Source organism: Pelodiscus sinensis, chromosome 27 (assembly GCF_052426305.1).
Source record: "Pelodiscus sinensis isolate ZL-2025 chromosome 27, ASM5242630v1, whole genome shotgun sequence".
Classification (NCBI taxonomy): domain Eukaryota; kingdom Metazoa; phylum Chordata; order Testudines; family Trionychidae; genus Pelodiscus; species Pelodiscus sinensis.
The window spans coordinates 16,455,218-16,471,443 of record NC_143078.1 but is presented as its reverse complement, the minus strand read 5'-3'; the positions used below and the strand labels follow the sequence as shown (position 1 = coordinate 16,471,443).

General features: G+C 55.0%; 1 protein-coding gene across 1 annotated transcript in view; it reads left to right on the top strand.

Annotated features, from left to right (window-relative positions):
• The first annotated feature begins 7,945 nt into the window (after positions 1-7,945).
• CPNE5 (copine 5) overlaps positions 7,946-16,226 on the top strand; it is a 181,423-nt gene continuing 173,142 nt past the window's right edge. The window contains exon 1 of the mRNA XM_075910080.2: positions 7,946-8,188. Coding sequence (XP_075766195.1) covers positions 8,082-8,188 — 107 coding nt within the window. The 5' untranslated portion in view covers positions 7,946-8,081. The remainder of the gene's footprint in view (positions 8,189-16,226) is intronic.

Sequence of the window (16,226 nt, the reverse complement as noted above, 5' to 3'; positions counted from 1 at the left end):
GCTTCCTGTGCTGGGGCCCCGTGGCACTCGGGAAAGTGCTGTTCTATCAGTGTCACAGGCATTCCACTGGCCAGAGACAAATTCCCGTGTAGACGGTGCACAGCGAGGCTGAAACATCCACACAAGTTGTAGCGTGGACGGGCCCTAATCTCTCTGGAACGTCACTCCCCAGCTGTGTGGTGGGGCTAGTCCTGAGCGGGGAAAGGGAAGGGAGGAGGGGAGAATACGTGTTGGTTGCAAGGCGCTCACATCCAATGGGACCAGCCACTGGAGACAGCCCATGGCAGAGAAGTACTCAGCCGGCGCACTGCACGGCCATGAGCCTCAACATGCCCCCGACACTCTGAGACAGAAACCAAACCTAACCCCACACCAGCCAGCCAAACCAGGCTTCAAGCAGGCTGAGCTGATGTAGGGCACACGTCTCAGCCGGAGCTGGCATTTCCTTTTTCTCTCTCTGCCCCGGTGGTTATTAATGCCTGCGGTGCACGGTGTAACCCTTTAAGCCTCCATGGCTTGCAGGGAATAATTGCTCTCATCTTTAACGGATTATTTTAATAAACCTCCCTCTGTTTAATGTTAAACCCCAATGCTAATTACATCGTGCAGGGCTTTTTTGTTTAACATCTCCTGCATTTGCCAAGGAGAAATTGGAAGGGACCAGACATTCGGCGCAGGCTGGCCACTAGAGAAAAGAACTTGGAGGCAAATGGGCTTGACACCTTGGACACTAACTGCTCTTTTCAGAGACATTTTCAGAGTTAAATCTCATTGAGCTCACCGCTTCTGGGGGTGGAGGAGGCTTGGGAGCAATGTGTTGCTACCCTCATTAGGTATGAATAGGTGCTAACTGCGCTTTTTCATGCAAATTATGCCAAGGCTTCAGATGTTATTAGCTGTGCGGTTCCGCATGTGAACTGGGGAAGTCGGACAGCAAAAAAATAGTAAGTTCATCTGTATTTTATTTTTAGCACATGGGATTAAAGCAATATGATCACCTTGCTTTAGTCCCCAAAGTTAAGTCTCTATTAGATTTTTCTAAGGCTTTGCAAAGCCCTAATGTGGACAGAAAACTTTCCATTTAATATCAATAGTGAATAATACTTTTTATAACATGCTAATAATATTACTACCTTCTGGAGCTGGAGCAGTTTAGTCAATGTTGGGGGTCTTGCAAGCAGGGATGCTGGAACAATTTGTATAGGGGACTGCTGAGAGCTATTGAACCTAAAGGGACATAGGAGGCACGGCAGCCCTCTAGCATCCTAGTTCCAGCTCCTTGTGCTCGCAAGACTGTTTCCTTTAGGAGAAGAAATTCACGATGGAGTCAGTTATGTCTCGGACGCGATCCTGTATAGTTACAAGGATGTCAACAAAATCCTGTTTCCCTGCTGGAGCAACCAAGAGTGGGCAATTTTCCTGCTCATAATTTCTAAGTCAGTCTCTCCAGTCACTCCATGATCTTTCGGAAAAGGCTTTATTTTCCAAAAGATCCCCGTCTAGACTGGTGCTTTTTCCCGGCAAAGCTCCGAGCCGGAAAAAAAGCGGCAGCCATGTTTATGCAAATGAAGCAGGGGGGGATTTAAATCCCCGCTTCATTTGCAATTGCGATGTGTCTAATTTGCATCCCTTTTCCGGAAAAGGGATTCAGTCTAGACACAGCCTCCCTGGGTGGTGGCTTTTTCCTTCTAATACACACACTTGCCCACTTGCCAAACCATCCACTCTGCATTTGCAATCAGGGAATCCCTCTGCCTGCACAGTTTAGCTTTTGATTGATCTTTAACATGGGGTCCAGTGCCACGGATGGTGATTTCTATTGTCTCCAGCTATTTCACTCCAAAAAGGGTCTGAATTGCTCACTCTGTTTATTCTGGTGGAAGTACGGTTAGCATAGCCAAGTGTTAGCATCCTGGTGGAGCTGGAGCTTTGCCCAGACCAGCCCTTACCATTACCAGCTCAGGGCGGGAGCCAGTGAGTGGAGCCAACCACAGGGCCTGTCTGTGTCCAGCAGTGACTGCCTGTATATCAAAGACCTGCTTCATGGCAGCCAGGAATACCCTCCCGTGGAACTGGATTTTGGCATTCTGTGAAACTGAAAGGCAATAAGATATAAAAGCAATCAAACAAAACCCTGTTAGCTCGTGGAACTCATTGCCACAAGGTATTGTTGAGGTCAATGTCTTTTCACCGGCAGCAACAAAACAAAACAAAACTAGCACTGGAATCAACAGTTCTGTTGACTCCACTGTTAGTTTGCACCAGCTGAGGGTCTGTCCCCAAGAATTGATCAGGATGCCAGAATGTGACGGCGCGTTGGGGGTCCCCCACCTCCTGCACCCCCGTAATGGCACAAACCGACTCCACCAGCCAGTAGAATAGAGGGAGTTTATTGCTCCTCCAGGATACAGCACAGCACAGATGTAATCCGGTTATAGGAACTGGGGCTAGGATGCCTTAGCCCCCCCTTGAGATGGGGGAGATTGGGCCCCTAAATTCCAGCCCCTTTCCCTAGGCTGTCTCCTCCATGATCCCAGACAGAAACTAAAACTCTCTTCCAGCCCTGCCCCCCAGCCAGGGCTCCACTCCCCTTCTTCCCATTGTTCCGCTCCCTGGGAGATAACTGGTCGGACAGGTTCGAAGCCCCCTTGCATAATGACTCATCCCCTGCCCTGCTGGGCCGTGCTGCAGCCAGCAGAGGTCACTTACAACCCATTGCCCAGCACAGCAACCAGCAAGGTACCTCCCACTACGTCACACCAGGGCTGGGCAAGATGCGGCCTGGGGACCGGATCCTGCTTGCCTAACACGTTGGTCCAGCCTGCAGACTGCATCTGGCCACTTTCTATTTATATCCTGCTGCCCAGGCCACCAAATTTCTAAGCAGTGGCTCAGGCAGCAGAATCCTATTTAAATGGCTCCCGTCTCATGGTTGTGATGCTACCCTGGCAGGGGCCAGATCCATGAGCCTTTTAAATAGCTGCAACAACCTCGAGCAGCTGCCAGGCAACATGGTAGAGGCGGCGCTGTGAGCCCTTTGTTGTGTTTTTAATTCAAAGCCTCTGGCCTCATATAACTCTGGGGGGAGGCTAGTCCTCAGCCCTCCCCTTCCTCCCCAGGCCCCTCTCCTTCCAGGGGGTGGAGCTGGCCTGTGACTGCATAGCAAATTAATTAAGTGCTCCCCTGCAAAAATTACTTCCTACCCCTGGTCTAACCCATAGCCAGGCTATTCCAGAACTGTCCCTTAGGCGATTTCTTGCGTCTCTTTCAGAAGCAGCTTGGAGATAGGAGACTGGGCTAGACAGACCCTGGTCTGATGTTCCTAAATCATAATAATACAGAGAAGATAGCTGGCCCCGTGGTTTGGATGCTAGCTGGAGACCTGGGTTCAGTTCTCTGCTTTGTGACCGTGGGCAAGTGTCTCAGTGTTCCCATCTGTAGAATAGGTATGAAGGACTGGCCACCTCCCAGGAGTGTTGTGTGGAAAATACAGCAAAGAATGTGAGGTGCTCAGACGCTGCTGGCCCCAGAGAGCTATTAGAGGCAGACAGATGTTCCTACGTCTGCAGAGAGGGGATGTGCCTGCCCCCACATTCCCCTGTCCCAGGGAGCAGAGCTGAATGGAAACGGAGCAGGTGCAAAGAGGAGTGAAACTGGATGAGCAGCAAATGGGGTTTTAGAGCTGACTTCCGTTCCGATGCAGCCCGGGGTTCTCATCAGCCACGCAGGTAAAGGGAGCGATTTTAAATATAGCATCTGGGGCTGTCAAGCTGACAGGCTGAATGAGTGAGATTTCATTTTTTAAAAATCGAGGAGTGTGATTTTAAACGTCTCATTGAAAAATGTTGCCAAATCCTCTCAGGAGAAGGGGATATTTTTAAAACAGCCTAAAAATTGATGCAAACAATGAGCCCCGCGGCTGGGTGAGACGTAGCTGAGACGGAGGAGTCGCCTGTCTGGCTCACAGTGGTAGTCTCCAGTCCCGGGCGGAGTCTGGCCTCGTTGTGCAGCTGCAAGGCAGAGCTAGGCTGTAGCTGCTCTGCGGTGGTGTAGGGACACGGGGCTGCCTCCAGGGGATGTGCAGAGGGACAAGGACACAGCCGCAGAGAGCCCAGTCCAGCCAAGGGAGAATTAGGTCCAAGAACTTCCACTGATCTCACTGGAGTCAACCAAAGGAATCCCAGGGACTTCAGTGCGCTCAGGATCAGGCCCTGGGTGGGGAGCTCAGGCCCCAATCCTCAAAAGTATTCGGCCCCCTTACTCCCATCTGTTTGAGCTCCGGGGCATGCTGGCCTGGGGTCTTGGCCACTCTGTCCCCGTGTTGAATGCAGGAATGGATGCGGGTGTTTGGCGAGGGCGGAAAGAACCACAGGGCCAGTCTGTGTCCAGCAGCCTCCATAATAAACCTCTGTAATAGCCAGGGCAAATGAGCCCCGTGTCTCCTCTTCCGCTAGGATGCTACAGTGCTAGAAGGCTGAGACGCTTATAAACTCGGAGAGAGCGCACTTCCAGCACCCGAGCCGTCCCCAGCAGAGATGGTGGGAGCTGATACAAGGCTCCCAGTGGCACCTGCTCTGAGCAGTCTGCCTCTGCTGGAATCAAGCTGGCTTGGAGAACCCTCGTCACAACCTAGTCTGGAAGCTGCATCAGAAAGAAACTGAAATAACGTTTGAGCAGTTTTAGTTTTAGGACATTTCCAGACAAAAACATCGGCAAGGTGGCAACGAGCTGGTTGCTACATTCAGACGATATCGTTAGAGCTGAGTGGCTGTGGAAGCAACACTGGCGGGAAGTGGGGCAGTTTGTTCGAGGGTGAGATATCATTCAAAAGTCAGGAGGTTATGGCACGGGGCAGGTCATTAATTGGTGAAAATTGTCTTGGCTGAGGATCTATATCCATAATGGGGATACACATTTTGGATCTAGAATCCTGCAAACCTGCAGATATCGGCTTTATTTCTGTGGGTATCAACAGCCACAGATGGGGATGCAGATATTTGTGGATCATTTTTACAGATGAAGATGCAAATAACAATGTTGTATTCACTCAGAGCTCTACTTATCAGACCATCTTCTCCAGACACTTATCAGACAGAAAATCCTCATTATTACTGTTATTAATCAGACTTTCTGCTGCTTGCCTCATCTGAGCTTCTGCCTTTCCACCCTCTACCTTTGAGTGTCTTTAACCTTGTGTAGAGGGTTGCTCACTTTTTTCCCCCTTTTTGCCTGGCTCTTCCCTCCAGGGTGGCCGGTTGGGGGAAGTAACTGGCTGCTTGGACATGCCCCATTTGGGTGGGGTGGTGGCTTCAGGGCACCACCCTCCAGCAGTGACCACTCCCCGGCTGCTCCACACCCCCCTTCCAGGGGAGGATAGTCCACATTGTTACGGTCCACTTCTCCTCCAGGGTCTTCCCGACACTCAGGGACCCCCAGTTCTTCTCCTTGGGTACTCCTAACTCGCCTCGCGCCAGCCTGGCCTCAGGCTCCCTGCCAGCCCCTCTGGGCAGGCCGCAGGATCTCTAGGGCCCTCCTCCCTGGCCACAGGCACGCCTCTACCTGCCCAGTTGCCTCCCAGACTTATGGCCTGGGGTTTCCCTGGCTCAGCCTCCCCCAGCTACCTCCTTGCTAGCTGTGTCTACCTCCTATGCAGCCCGGCCCTTTAGGGCTGCCTCCATTGCTTGCCCCAGACCTTCATGACTGCCTCCTATGCAGCACTGGGCCTCAGGCCACATAGCCTGGGTTCCTGCTACCTAAGCCTCCTTCTTCCCTGGCTGTCAGGCCTTAACTGCTCTCTCCTCCAGAGCAGCAGGCAGGTCTCTCTCCTCCCAGGAGCTGTTCTTATGGCCCTCAGCTGGGCTCTCCTCCCTCCAGCTCCTTGGCCCCTTAAAGGGCCAGGGCAGGGCAACACCCTGCCATACGTGGTTTGTAATTTTCTTTCCCTCCATGTCTACGTGTGAACAAGACCGTTCCAGTGACAGGCCTGGACTGTGGCCACAGAGACTCCCACTCACCCCAAAGAGGAATTTAGACACCACCAGGGTTGGGGCGAGAAGATTTTCTGCTATTGGAAAAGCGGCAAGGATCCTGCGGCGCCTTAGAGACTAAGTGACGTGTTGGAGCATGAGCTTTGGTGGGCAAAGACCCCCTTCGTCAGATGCACGTACTTATGCTCCGACACTCCAGTTAGTCTATAAGGCACCACTGGACTCCTCGCTGCTTTTGCAGATTCAGACTAACACAGCTCCCCCTCTGAGACTCTGCTATCGGAAACTCTCATGTCATGATGCTCACTCCAGCAGGGGATTTAGCCCGTCTATTTACAGACATACCTGTGTTTGCCTGACACAGCTTTGTGTTCAGCTGCCAGGTGGAGCACTCTGGACTCAGCTACCTTCCATCCAAGAGACTGTTCTTTACAACTTTCCCCACTCTTTCAACCTGCTCAGCCAGACTGGTTCCCCACGATAGGTTGGTTGTTGTGACATCTGGTGGTGTACAGAGAAACTGAGCTTCTGTGAACCAGAGAGAGAGATGCTACTGCTGTTCTCAGCAATGCTTCTTCTCAGGCAAAGGAATCAAACACCCTAAATATCCTAGAGTTTCATAGGGTGTTTGATTGATGTATAAGGTACATCAATCCACATGGTACCCGATCCTGCAGTCCCTGCCCCCGTGAATGGTTCCACCCCAGGTGTAAATCTGGAGTTACAGCACTAAAATCAAAGGCATTACACCACAGTGAGAGGAGAATCAGGCAGGATCAGGCCCATAAAATGTTATTGCCTTTAGAAAAGACAGCTGCTCTCCCTTATGCGAACAGCCCCACTGACTCTGAATGCTACTCGGGGGAGCAAGTGCTTTTAGGGGCTGGCCCAGGCACCCCAGTGTGCCAGCCCCACTATGGGGTTGTTCCATTAAAACAGTGGAGCAGAACCTCAGCTGATGTCATTCAGTGTCGCTCCACTGTATTTCTGGGGTTACAGCTACTTCCACCAGCTGAGTTTGGCCCACTCCCCTGCCACATACTCCATTAGCATTACTGGGATGTTCGCTGGAGTGGTTTCTCGCTGCCCCAGCCCGACTTGCACCAGTGTGGGCAACTCAGGAAAGCAGGCGCATCGGCCTGCCCCAGTGATTCATACGCCGGGTCTGACTCAGTGCGGAGATTCGCTGGACTAGCTTGGCTGTTCCTAGCAGTCCCTGGGGTGGCTTGTCTGTCCCAGTGCAGCTCTAGGGAGCCTGAGTGCGGGGGCACCCTCAGTTTACAGGCCCTGCATGAGGACTGTGTTTGATGCTGCTTCCCCAGATTGGGGTGGGAGGCCAGGCTGATGGGCTGGCGTAACACACCTTGCTTCCGGTCTCTCAGCATAAGCATAGACTCACAACAGATGTGACATATACACAGCCCACTCCTCCCTCATAGATAACATACCTCTGGCAAACACACACAGCACATCCACCCTCCCCACTGACATCACCCCCCCCCCAAACACACACAATGCACACAGCCCCCAAACACACACAGCCACCCCCCCCCAAACACACACAATGCACACAGCCCCCAAACACACACAGCCACCCCCCCCAAACACACACAATGCACACAGCCCCCAAACACACACCCAGTGTCATGCCACTTACACCCCACAAGATGACATTTCCAGGCGCCGCCCCGCCCCGAGCCATACAGACCCCCACCGGGCACACCACGACAACACACCCAGCGGCACACCCTGCCCCGCACAGCCACTGGCACAGGGCCCCCACGCGTGTGCGCGGGACCCGAGCAACGCCAAGCCCAGGCAGCCCCCCAGAGACCCTGCAGAGGCAGCCCCGCAAGGCTCGCGCGCACACCCGCACCCACACTCCCCAGCCCCACGCGCACGCGGCCAGGCTCCGCCCCACGCGCTCCGGGGGGCTGGGGGGCAGCGCCCGGGGCGGAGCCTGGCTCGGCAGCGGCCGGCCGGGCGCTGGTGCAGGCGGAGCGAGGAGCCGGCTGCGCCCGGCGCTGGCCATGCCCGGCTGCGAGCGCCCCGCCGCGCCCGCGCTGTGAGCCGGAGGCCCCGGGGCTGGCGCCCATGGAGGAGGCGATGGACAAGGGGAGCGACATGGCCTCGGTGAGCGACTTCGACCCCCTCGCGGGCAGCATCCCGGCCACCAAGGTGGAGCTCACCGTGTCCTGCAGGTATGGGCAGCCCCGGCGCCGCGGGGATGGGCGCGGGTCGCCTGGGCTGGGACCGGGGGCACTTCGGTTCGTGGCTCTCGGCGCGCCTGGTGCCGGGGGTCCCGGGCCGCTGCTCCCGGCGGGCGCCGGGCACGTGTGTGTCCCATCTGGCGGTTGTGTCGCTCGTTGTGTGTGTTTCTGTCGCTGGTTGTGTGTGTCTCACTGGGGGTGTGTGAGTGTGTCCCTGTTTCTGTCGCTGGTTGTGTGTCTGTGTGTGTCTCACTGGGGGTGTGTGAGTGTATCCCTGTTTCTGTCGCTGGTTGTGTGTCTGTGTGTGTCTCACTGGGGGGGTGTGAGTGTGTCCCTGTTTCTGTCGCTGGTTGTGTGTCTGTGTGTGTCTCACTGGGGGGGTGTGAGTGTGTCCCTGTTTCTGTCGCTGGTTGTGTGTCTGTGTGTGTCTCACTGGGGGGGTGTGAGTGTGTCCCTGTTTCTGTCGCTGGTTGTGTGTCTGTGTGTGTCTCACTGGGGGGTGTGAGTGAGCCCCTGTTTCTGTCGCTGGTTGTGTGTCTGTGTGTGTCTCACTGTGGGTGTGTGTGTGTGTGTCCCTGTTTCTGTCGCTGGTTGTGTGTCTGTGTGTGTCTCACTGGGGGGGTGTGAGTGTGTCCCTGTTTCTGTCGCTGGTTGTGTGTCTGTGTGTGTCTCACTGGGGCGGTGTGAGTGTGTCCCTGTTTCTGTCGCTGGTTGTGTGTCTGTGTGTGTCTCACTGTGGCTGTGTGAGTGTGTCCCTGTTTCTGTCGCTGGTTGTGTGTCTGTGTGTGTCTCTGTGTGTGTGTGTGTGTCTGTGTGTGTGTGTGTGTGTGTCTGTGTGTGTGGTGCCTGAGGAATGCGTAGCGTGGGGTTCCCCCGGCACATGGGCAGTCCTGGGCTGGTTGCCCCATGCCAGCCCCTGCTGGGGGAAATGGTTGCTCCAGAGTGCCGCTGTCAGAGTTGAATCCATTGCTGCAGCAGAGCTGCACCCTAAGCCCCTCCGCGTTTGCTTCCTCTGGGCGCCTGCGAGCACACCCCGCGGGCTGGCTGCAGAGGGGCCAGGCACCCCGGGCTGTTCCACTCCCACCTTCCAAGGCAGGGGAATAGGAGGAGGTTCTTTGCGGGAGGAGCAGTCACCTGGCTTGCAGCCCAGACCCCTGAATTGGCCTAGATCGGGTGGGGTGACTGGAGTGGGGGTTACGTACACATCCCACCCTGCAGTCCTTACTCGCTCAACCGATTCCTCCCCGGTTGCTCCTGAGTTCTTTGTGCAGAGACCTGCACACGTGGCGGGGCTCAGCTCCCCCCAAAGGAGGCGTTGGAGACCTGGCAGGAGAGGGGGGAAGTGCATTGCCCTGTGCTGGGCAGGGGGTACATGGGCCAGGTTTTTTAAGTGATTTAAGGTCCCTTCCCACTGACTCCCTGAGGTCCCTTCCAGCAAAGACAGTGCACCCTGGGAATCCTCTCCTTGCGGGGGTGGGGCTGCCAGGAGGGGACATCACAAGGGAACCCCTCTTGGAGATTTCAGCCCCAGCCCCCTCCCACAGGGGCGAGGGAGAGGTGGGGCCCCAAATGATCCTCTGGGCAAAGTGCACCATGTGCCAGCGGAGCGGAGTCTGTGTGAGGAGCCTGCTGATGTATGGGCCAGTTTCCAGTCTCAGTCAAACAGGGGTGTAAATCCAGAGCAGTGGCGTTACCTTGGATTTCTGTCAGCTGGTGTAACTCCACCGTACATTCTGATTGACATTGGGGAAATGAGCGAACGGGGCCCAGCTGTTTGTGATTTACACCAATGAGCAGAGAGGCAGTTTGGCCCCAGTGCCTTTAGTCTCATACCTGGCATGCAGGGAATACGTGGGGAGGCTTATCTGTGGGGCTGTGTCCTGAGCCTGGGTCCCCTGAGTGTTATGCACTCACGGAGCAGCTTTATCCCTCCTGGCCGTAAGAAAGGGAGCCCAGCCTTGTTTTCCTTTGCTGCTTTCTGTTCCAGAAGGAAAAATGTGTGTTGCGGAGAGAATGAGTGAGGCAGGTCGTTGTGGGTGTAAACAGGTACTGTCCCATTGGCTTTGGGGCTGCTATGATTCCCCAAGCAGGGATCTGGGCCAGCCACACCCAGCTCCCCTTCTCCCCGTGGCATGGAAAGAGCTTTTCCTCCTGAGGCTTCTTCACAAGTTCTGATATTTCATTACAAGCACCCACAGCAGGTGTTTCCCACTGGTTGTTTTTTCCCCTGTGGAGGTTGCCTGGGCGTGTGTGTGTGTGACGTAGTGGGGGTACCTGGCTGGTTTCTATGCTGCTGGCTCTGGGGTAACCCCCACTGGCTGCCGTGGGTACCACAACCCAGCAAAACAGGATGAGTCACTATGCAAACCAGTATGGCCAGACACCCCCCATGGAGAGGAACAAAGGAAGGTGGATGCTGCCCTGGCTGGGGGGCAGGGCTGGAAGAGAGTTAGTGAGTTGCTGTCTGTGAGGATGGAGGAGACAGCCTAGGGAGAGGGGCTGGAGTTTAGGGGCCCAGTCTCCCCCCAACTCAAGGGGGCCTGAGGCATCCTAGCCCAGCTCTGGGACCAGATTCCATCTGTGCTGTGCTGTATCCTGGAGAGGCAATAAACTTCCTCTATTCCACCGGCTGGTGCAGTCTGTTTGTGCCATTTCGGGGTGCAGGAGACGGGGGACCCCCAACGTGCCGTCACAGTGTGTGTCAGGCATTGCCAGGTGGAGAGAAGGGCACCTGCTAACCTACATGGGTGGCTGTTCTGCCAATGCCTGCCCTGAGCCATCCCTTGTGAGCAGCATCAGGATGGCTCCAGCTCCTGCAAGAGCGAGTGTGGAACAAGGCTCAGTGGACACACACCTGGAAGGACACAGTGTTGGTTTTGTGATCTGTATCCCCATACGCTGCATCTATCGCTTGGTTGGTGTGCCAGATCCATCTCCCTTCCCCCCCATCCCTCCTCTCAGGGCTTCTGGAGTCTATTATTAGCCCTGACACCGATTTCTTGTGTGGCCTGGATGAGTCCCGCGTCTTCTCTGTGCCTCCATTTCTGCTCTCTCCCTAAGGGTGGTGTGGCTAGTTCCTGCCTTGCAGGGGTGCTGTGAAGAGTAATTCACTGATGTCCAAAAAGCACTTTGAAGATGCAAAGCCTTGGGGAGGTGATAAGGAAGTCTGCTCATTCTTTGTGTTCCAGCCCTGAGATTTTGCTCTGGCCTGCAGTGGGGAGATGCCAGCAGTGCTGGGAGTCAGGTTTGCAGGGCTTAGCCATCAAGAGCTACAGAGGGGATTTGAGACCCAGGTCCCTGGCTTAGACTGGCCAGAAATGTTCTGTCCAAGTTATGTTTGGTGGGATGTGTCCTTTCCAAGGAAAGGAACACCTGCAAAGGGAATCGGATTTTGTTTCATTTGGGGGGGGGACGGCGTCAGCAAAACCCCAAATTGGGGTGAGGTGACTGGTAAAGGAAGCTTACATTTTCAGCTCTCAAAAAGAGAAAAAGAAATCTGTCTGAATTTGTTGACAAGATACCCACAAGCTTTCGAAGAAAACATCGGCAAAAATGAAAACAAACTTTTCCTGGAAGCTGTTCATGGGCAAAAGAGATCCTTCCCCACTCTACCAGCCTCTGGCTGAAGGATGGGTCGAACTGCACCCTGGGTCCCATCCTCACAAGGCAAACTACTCTGTTCCCATACTCAGCGAACACACAGCTGGTGCATGTCATGGTCCCATCGGTGCACGCAAGGCTGAGCTCTTCCTAGTGTGACCCATCCCTGGATCGCCAGGTGGTTTACAAAGGGGGTTAATATCGTCCTACCCATTTTACATACAGAGAAACTGTGGCACAGGGAGATGAAGTGACTTGCTCAAAGTCCCCCAGCTGTGGTTAGAACCAGGTCTCCTGACTCTCGGCCGGATGTTCTAGCCACTAAATAACGCTGTCTTCCAGGCGTTGTGTGTGTCAAGGGGCAGACACGTTGTTAATGAGCCTGGAGGTTTTTGCTGTTGCTTGCTACAGGTGTGATTGAAACCCATGGTGGCAGAGCTGGGTTTTGCAATGAGGTCTGCGCTCATTAGCCAGTACTTGTTCCTGTCCCCTGGGGTAGGGCCCCACTCCCCATGCTGGGGGTCGTAGCTTGGCACACAGGGTCAAGCACCATTCAGGTTTGGCCTGACCACCATCAGCCCAGAGTGAAAATTCCTGTTGAAAAAGGTGCCTGGATACTCCTCAGGGCTGTGGGGGAGCGGCCGTCCCCCTCCCCCGTTAGCTCTGCCTCTGGAACCCAGGTTCGATGTCTGCTGAGTGTGGACATGAGCCCGCTGGGGAAATAGCCACATGGGCTCTCCCAGGGGAGGGGCAGGCCCAGGGCTGGAAAAGCGGGGGAGTTGTCATGAGCTTTTGGTGTGGGGAGTCCAGGGCTGGTACAACAGGAGGCTGGGAGTCAAGAGGAAGGACGCTGACAGAGCTATTGCTGTGGGGACAAAGGACTGGAAAAGCAAGAGGTGTTCTTGGTTGGATGTTGGTCAGGATGGAGGGGCACTGGCCACGCTGGGGGCTACCAGGCAGGGGGTTGCAGTAGGGAGTGAGGGGTGCTGGGAGCTCTGTGGGTCGGGAGGGAGGAGTGTCGGCAGAGCTGTGCAGGGACCCAGTTTGGTAGTGTGCTGTTGCTGTGGTGTGGAAGAGCATTGGCCGAGGGGTGTGGAGTAGCTGGCACAGGCTCTGCCAGCAACATGGCTCTAGCTGCCAGCCTGCCTCTGTGATGGGATCCAGGGAAACAGCAGCCTGCTCCTCGCCTGCCTTCACACCTCCGGCCACGGAGTCACCCTTTGGAGCTTGTTACCAGGCAAGGGCCATGTTCACACCCCAGGCTGGGGCACCGCTCGGTGGCATCCCAGGCACCTGGCTCAGTGAACCACGAAAGGACGTGAGGTCCCGTCAGGCCCACTGAGAGAGGCAGCATCTTTAAATGAATATTTCAGTAGTACATTTCTGTGCTGAGCCCGTCCTTAAGTGTGATTAGCTGGGGTGGCGGGAGCAGGATTCTTGGCTGGCCTTCTGCGGAGAGGAACTTTTTAAAAGCTTGTTTTCCCTACTTGCTTGAGAGATCTTCCGTCCACAGTGTGTGCTAGGCCTTTGAGTTAACCAGGAATGAACAAAAGACATACCCAAAGAGTCTGCAGTATCCTGAGTTAAAAACCCTTCAGCCTCTCAGTGGTACCTTTGATGGCTTAATCCTGCCAGCTCTCTGGTTGTCCATAGAGACATCCAGGAAAAACAGGGTAGACAAGACTTGAATTTCTAATGTAAAAAAGGAACGGGGGAAAGATCGCTTAAAAAAAAAAAAAGACCATGCATCCAGACACCCACACCTTGACAGAGACGGACAGACGGACAGACAGACAGATGCAGACCTTTCAGGCTGTCTTTATCCATCCTCAGGAAGTCAAGCAAAGGCGTAGCCCTCGCTCCCCTCCCCCCGTGCATGTCAGCTGTCCCTTAGTTTCCAGTCTGTCTTCGCAGTGTGTCTATGACAGTGGCTCATTTGCTGCTGCCCTTTCCATTTCTTAGCAACAATCAGCACCAGCCACTCTGCCAGATTGGAATGGTTTAAAGAGGGATTAATTGGGGCCCTGAATACATTCATCAGGGCTCTTTCTTGCCCCACGCACAGTCACGCATGATGGATTCGCTGTCCCTGTGCTGCTAGAGGGCTGGCGAGTTGGTGCAGGCGGGACGGTGTTGTCGGCTTTGCCCAATCAGAGAGCAGCTCTCCCACATAACTAGTTTTTCTTTTAACGCACGTTGTGTTGGAAGAAGGTTTCCCCATTAAAGCAGAATGTGTCCACGGGAAATACTGGCTCCTAGCTGAGGGTGTGCTGTGTGCCAGCTCAAACCGCTTACATAATACATGTTTGCCTTGACTGGGCTTACAGGAAATCCTTCCCCTTGTACAGTAGCATTCTCCCAGCAGGCTGCCATTGGTACCCTAGAGACAAAGATGGGGGAAACTGAGGCACACCATGGTGAAAGGACTTGTCTGAGGTCACATAGTGAGGGCTGGATCTTCACTGCTACAAAGGAGTGTGACACCCTGACTTCAGTTGACACCACCTGAAGATCTGGTCCTTTTAGTGGCAAAATGCCCAGGTCTCCTACAAGGGTCACTCAACCCCTAGGGCTGTGCAGATACCATTGGGCCTCTCCCGCTTCACTCTGGATCATGGGATTGTTTTCATCCGTGCGCTCCGTTACGAATGGCGGCTGTCTTGGCATGCACCAGTCCATCCTTGGCATCTGAGCGGAACAGACTGTGGCCAAGTTTTCCAGGGGTTTCTTCACGGGTGCTCCACCATGGCACAGGACAGCTGCATGCTTGCCCTGCTCTGAGCACAGATGCAAGAGGAGGTGGCTTCAGCAGGAGATTGGACAAGGGAGCCTGGCCGGAGTGCTGCTGCTCTCCCCTGGGAGGCGGGCTGGCGGGGGTGGAACTGGACACAGCAATGGGAGCCCCGTCAGTCCTGAGCAGCCCCGTGTGCACACCTAGACTGTCTGACGCTGCTGCTGCCTCTGTCTGGTCTGGAGCAGGATGCACTCTGCAGGGATGGGCCAGGTGTGTCCCGGGGAAAGTGGAAGGGGGCGAGGAGGCAGGCAGTGGTGGTGACTTTGAGCAGACCAGCCTGTGGCCAGTAATGCAGCAGGAGCTGTGGGGAGGGGAAGGGCCTGTCTGGGGAACACCGGGACAGGGGAGAGCAGGCATGGCTCTCAGTCCTTGCTGCTTCACGCTGCAGAGGTGGGTTTGCTTCCCAAATGCCTTGACATAGGAGCGTGAGCCCCGCTGACGGGTGATAAAATTTGTGCTCCTAGGCTGCCGGGGAGCCTCTGAGAGCGCCTGCTTGCAGGGAGGAGGGAGAGGCTATTTCAGGGATGCAGTTAAATGCAGGTTGCCAGAGCTCTGTGGTGAATATAAATTCAGTCCACAGTATATGATGCCCCGAGCGAATAGATTTTAATGACAAATCACAGCTGAGGAGCAGTAGAAAACAAGCCACTGGTTGGGGAGTCAGCACCCCGTGCAGAGAGCGGGTTGTGCCAAGCAGAATCATTGAATTGGGCAAAGCCTCCGGCTGCACGAATTGGTGTCGCTCCATGAACTCTCAGCAGTTGTGGATCTGTGGGGCCAGGGACTGAGAGGAAGATCCCAGGTGACAGGCACACGCTGATGTGGGTGGAAGCTGCTGCTAATGGGCACATGTCCACGTCCCCACAGCCAGAAGAGTCCCAGCAGAATGGCCACAGAGCCTGGACTTCCGCATTCCTCCTTTGAAATGTACAAGAGCCCCTGCGGGGACTCTTGTGCATTTCAAAGTGGCAGTGCGGCATGGAGCCTGGGGTCAGCTGGGGACACCCCAGCTAATCCTGGGTTTCACAGAAATGCCGCCTTGGAGCCCAGGATCCACTGGGGACTCCCCAGCTGACCCTGGGCTCCACGTGCGGCAGCGCCGTACAGCTGATCCTGATCGCAGGATCCTGGGATCAGCTGTGTGGCGCTGCCGCTTTGAAGTACCTCCTCTCCCCCGCCCCTTTTGCTGCCTTTATCTGATAGAGGCAGCAAGCCGGGGGGTGGGGTGGGAATTGACTAGTCAACTAGTCTACGTTGGGGATCTCGGCCCATGTCAGGCCCCATCCCCAGCAGAGCCACAGCTCCTCCAAAATGCATCCCTCCCTCCCGGATCTCCCCTGCGCTCAGAGATCCAAATGGGTTCAGACTGGCCGAGCTGGAATGGTCCCAGAGTTCTGGAGGCTTGGGACCCAGCCCTGCCTCGGCTTGGGAATGTGTGGAAGAGCTTCAAGCTAGGCTGGGAACAGCTGGGAAGAGAGTCGGTGTCTGCCAGCCCTACTCCCATGTTTGCTCAGCAGCTGGGCATGGCCTCAGCTCAGGCTTTGTTCTCTCCGCTGGAATCTCAACAGGGAGCAGAGGAAGACTCAGTTGGCAGCTTTCTCTTGGGACGCACAATCCAGGAAGTTTTTGAAGAAA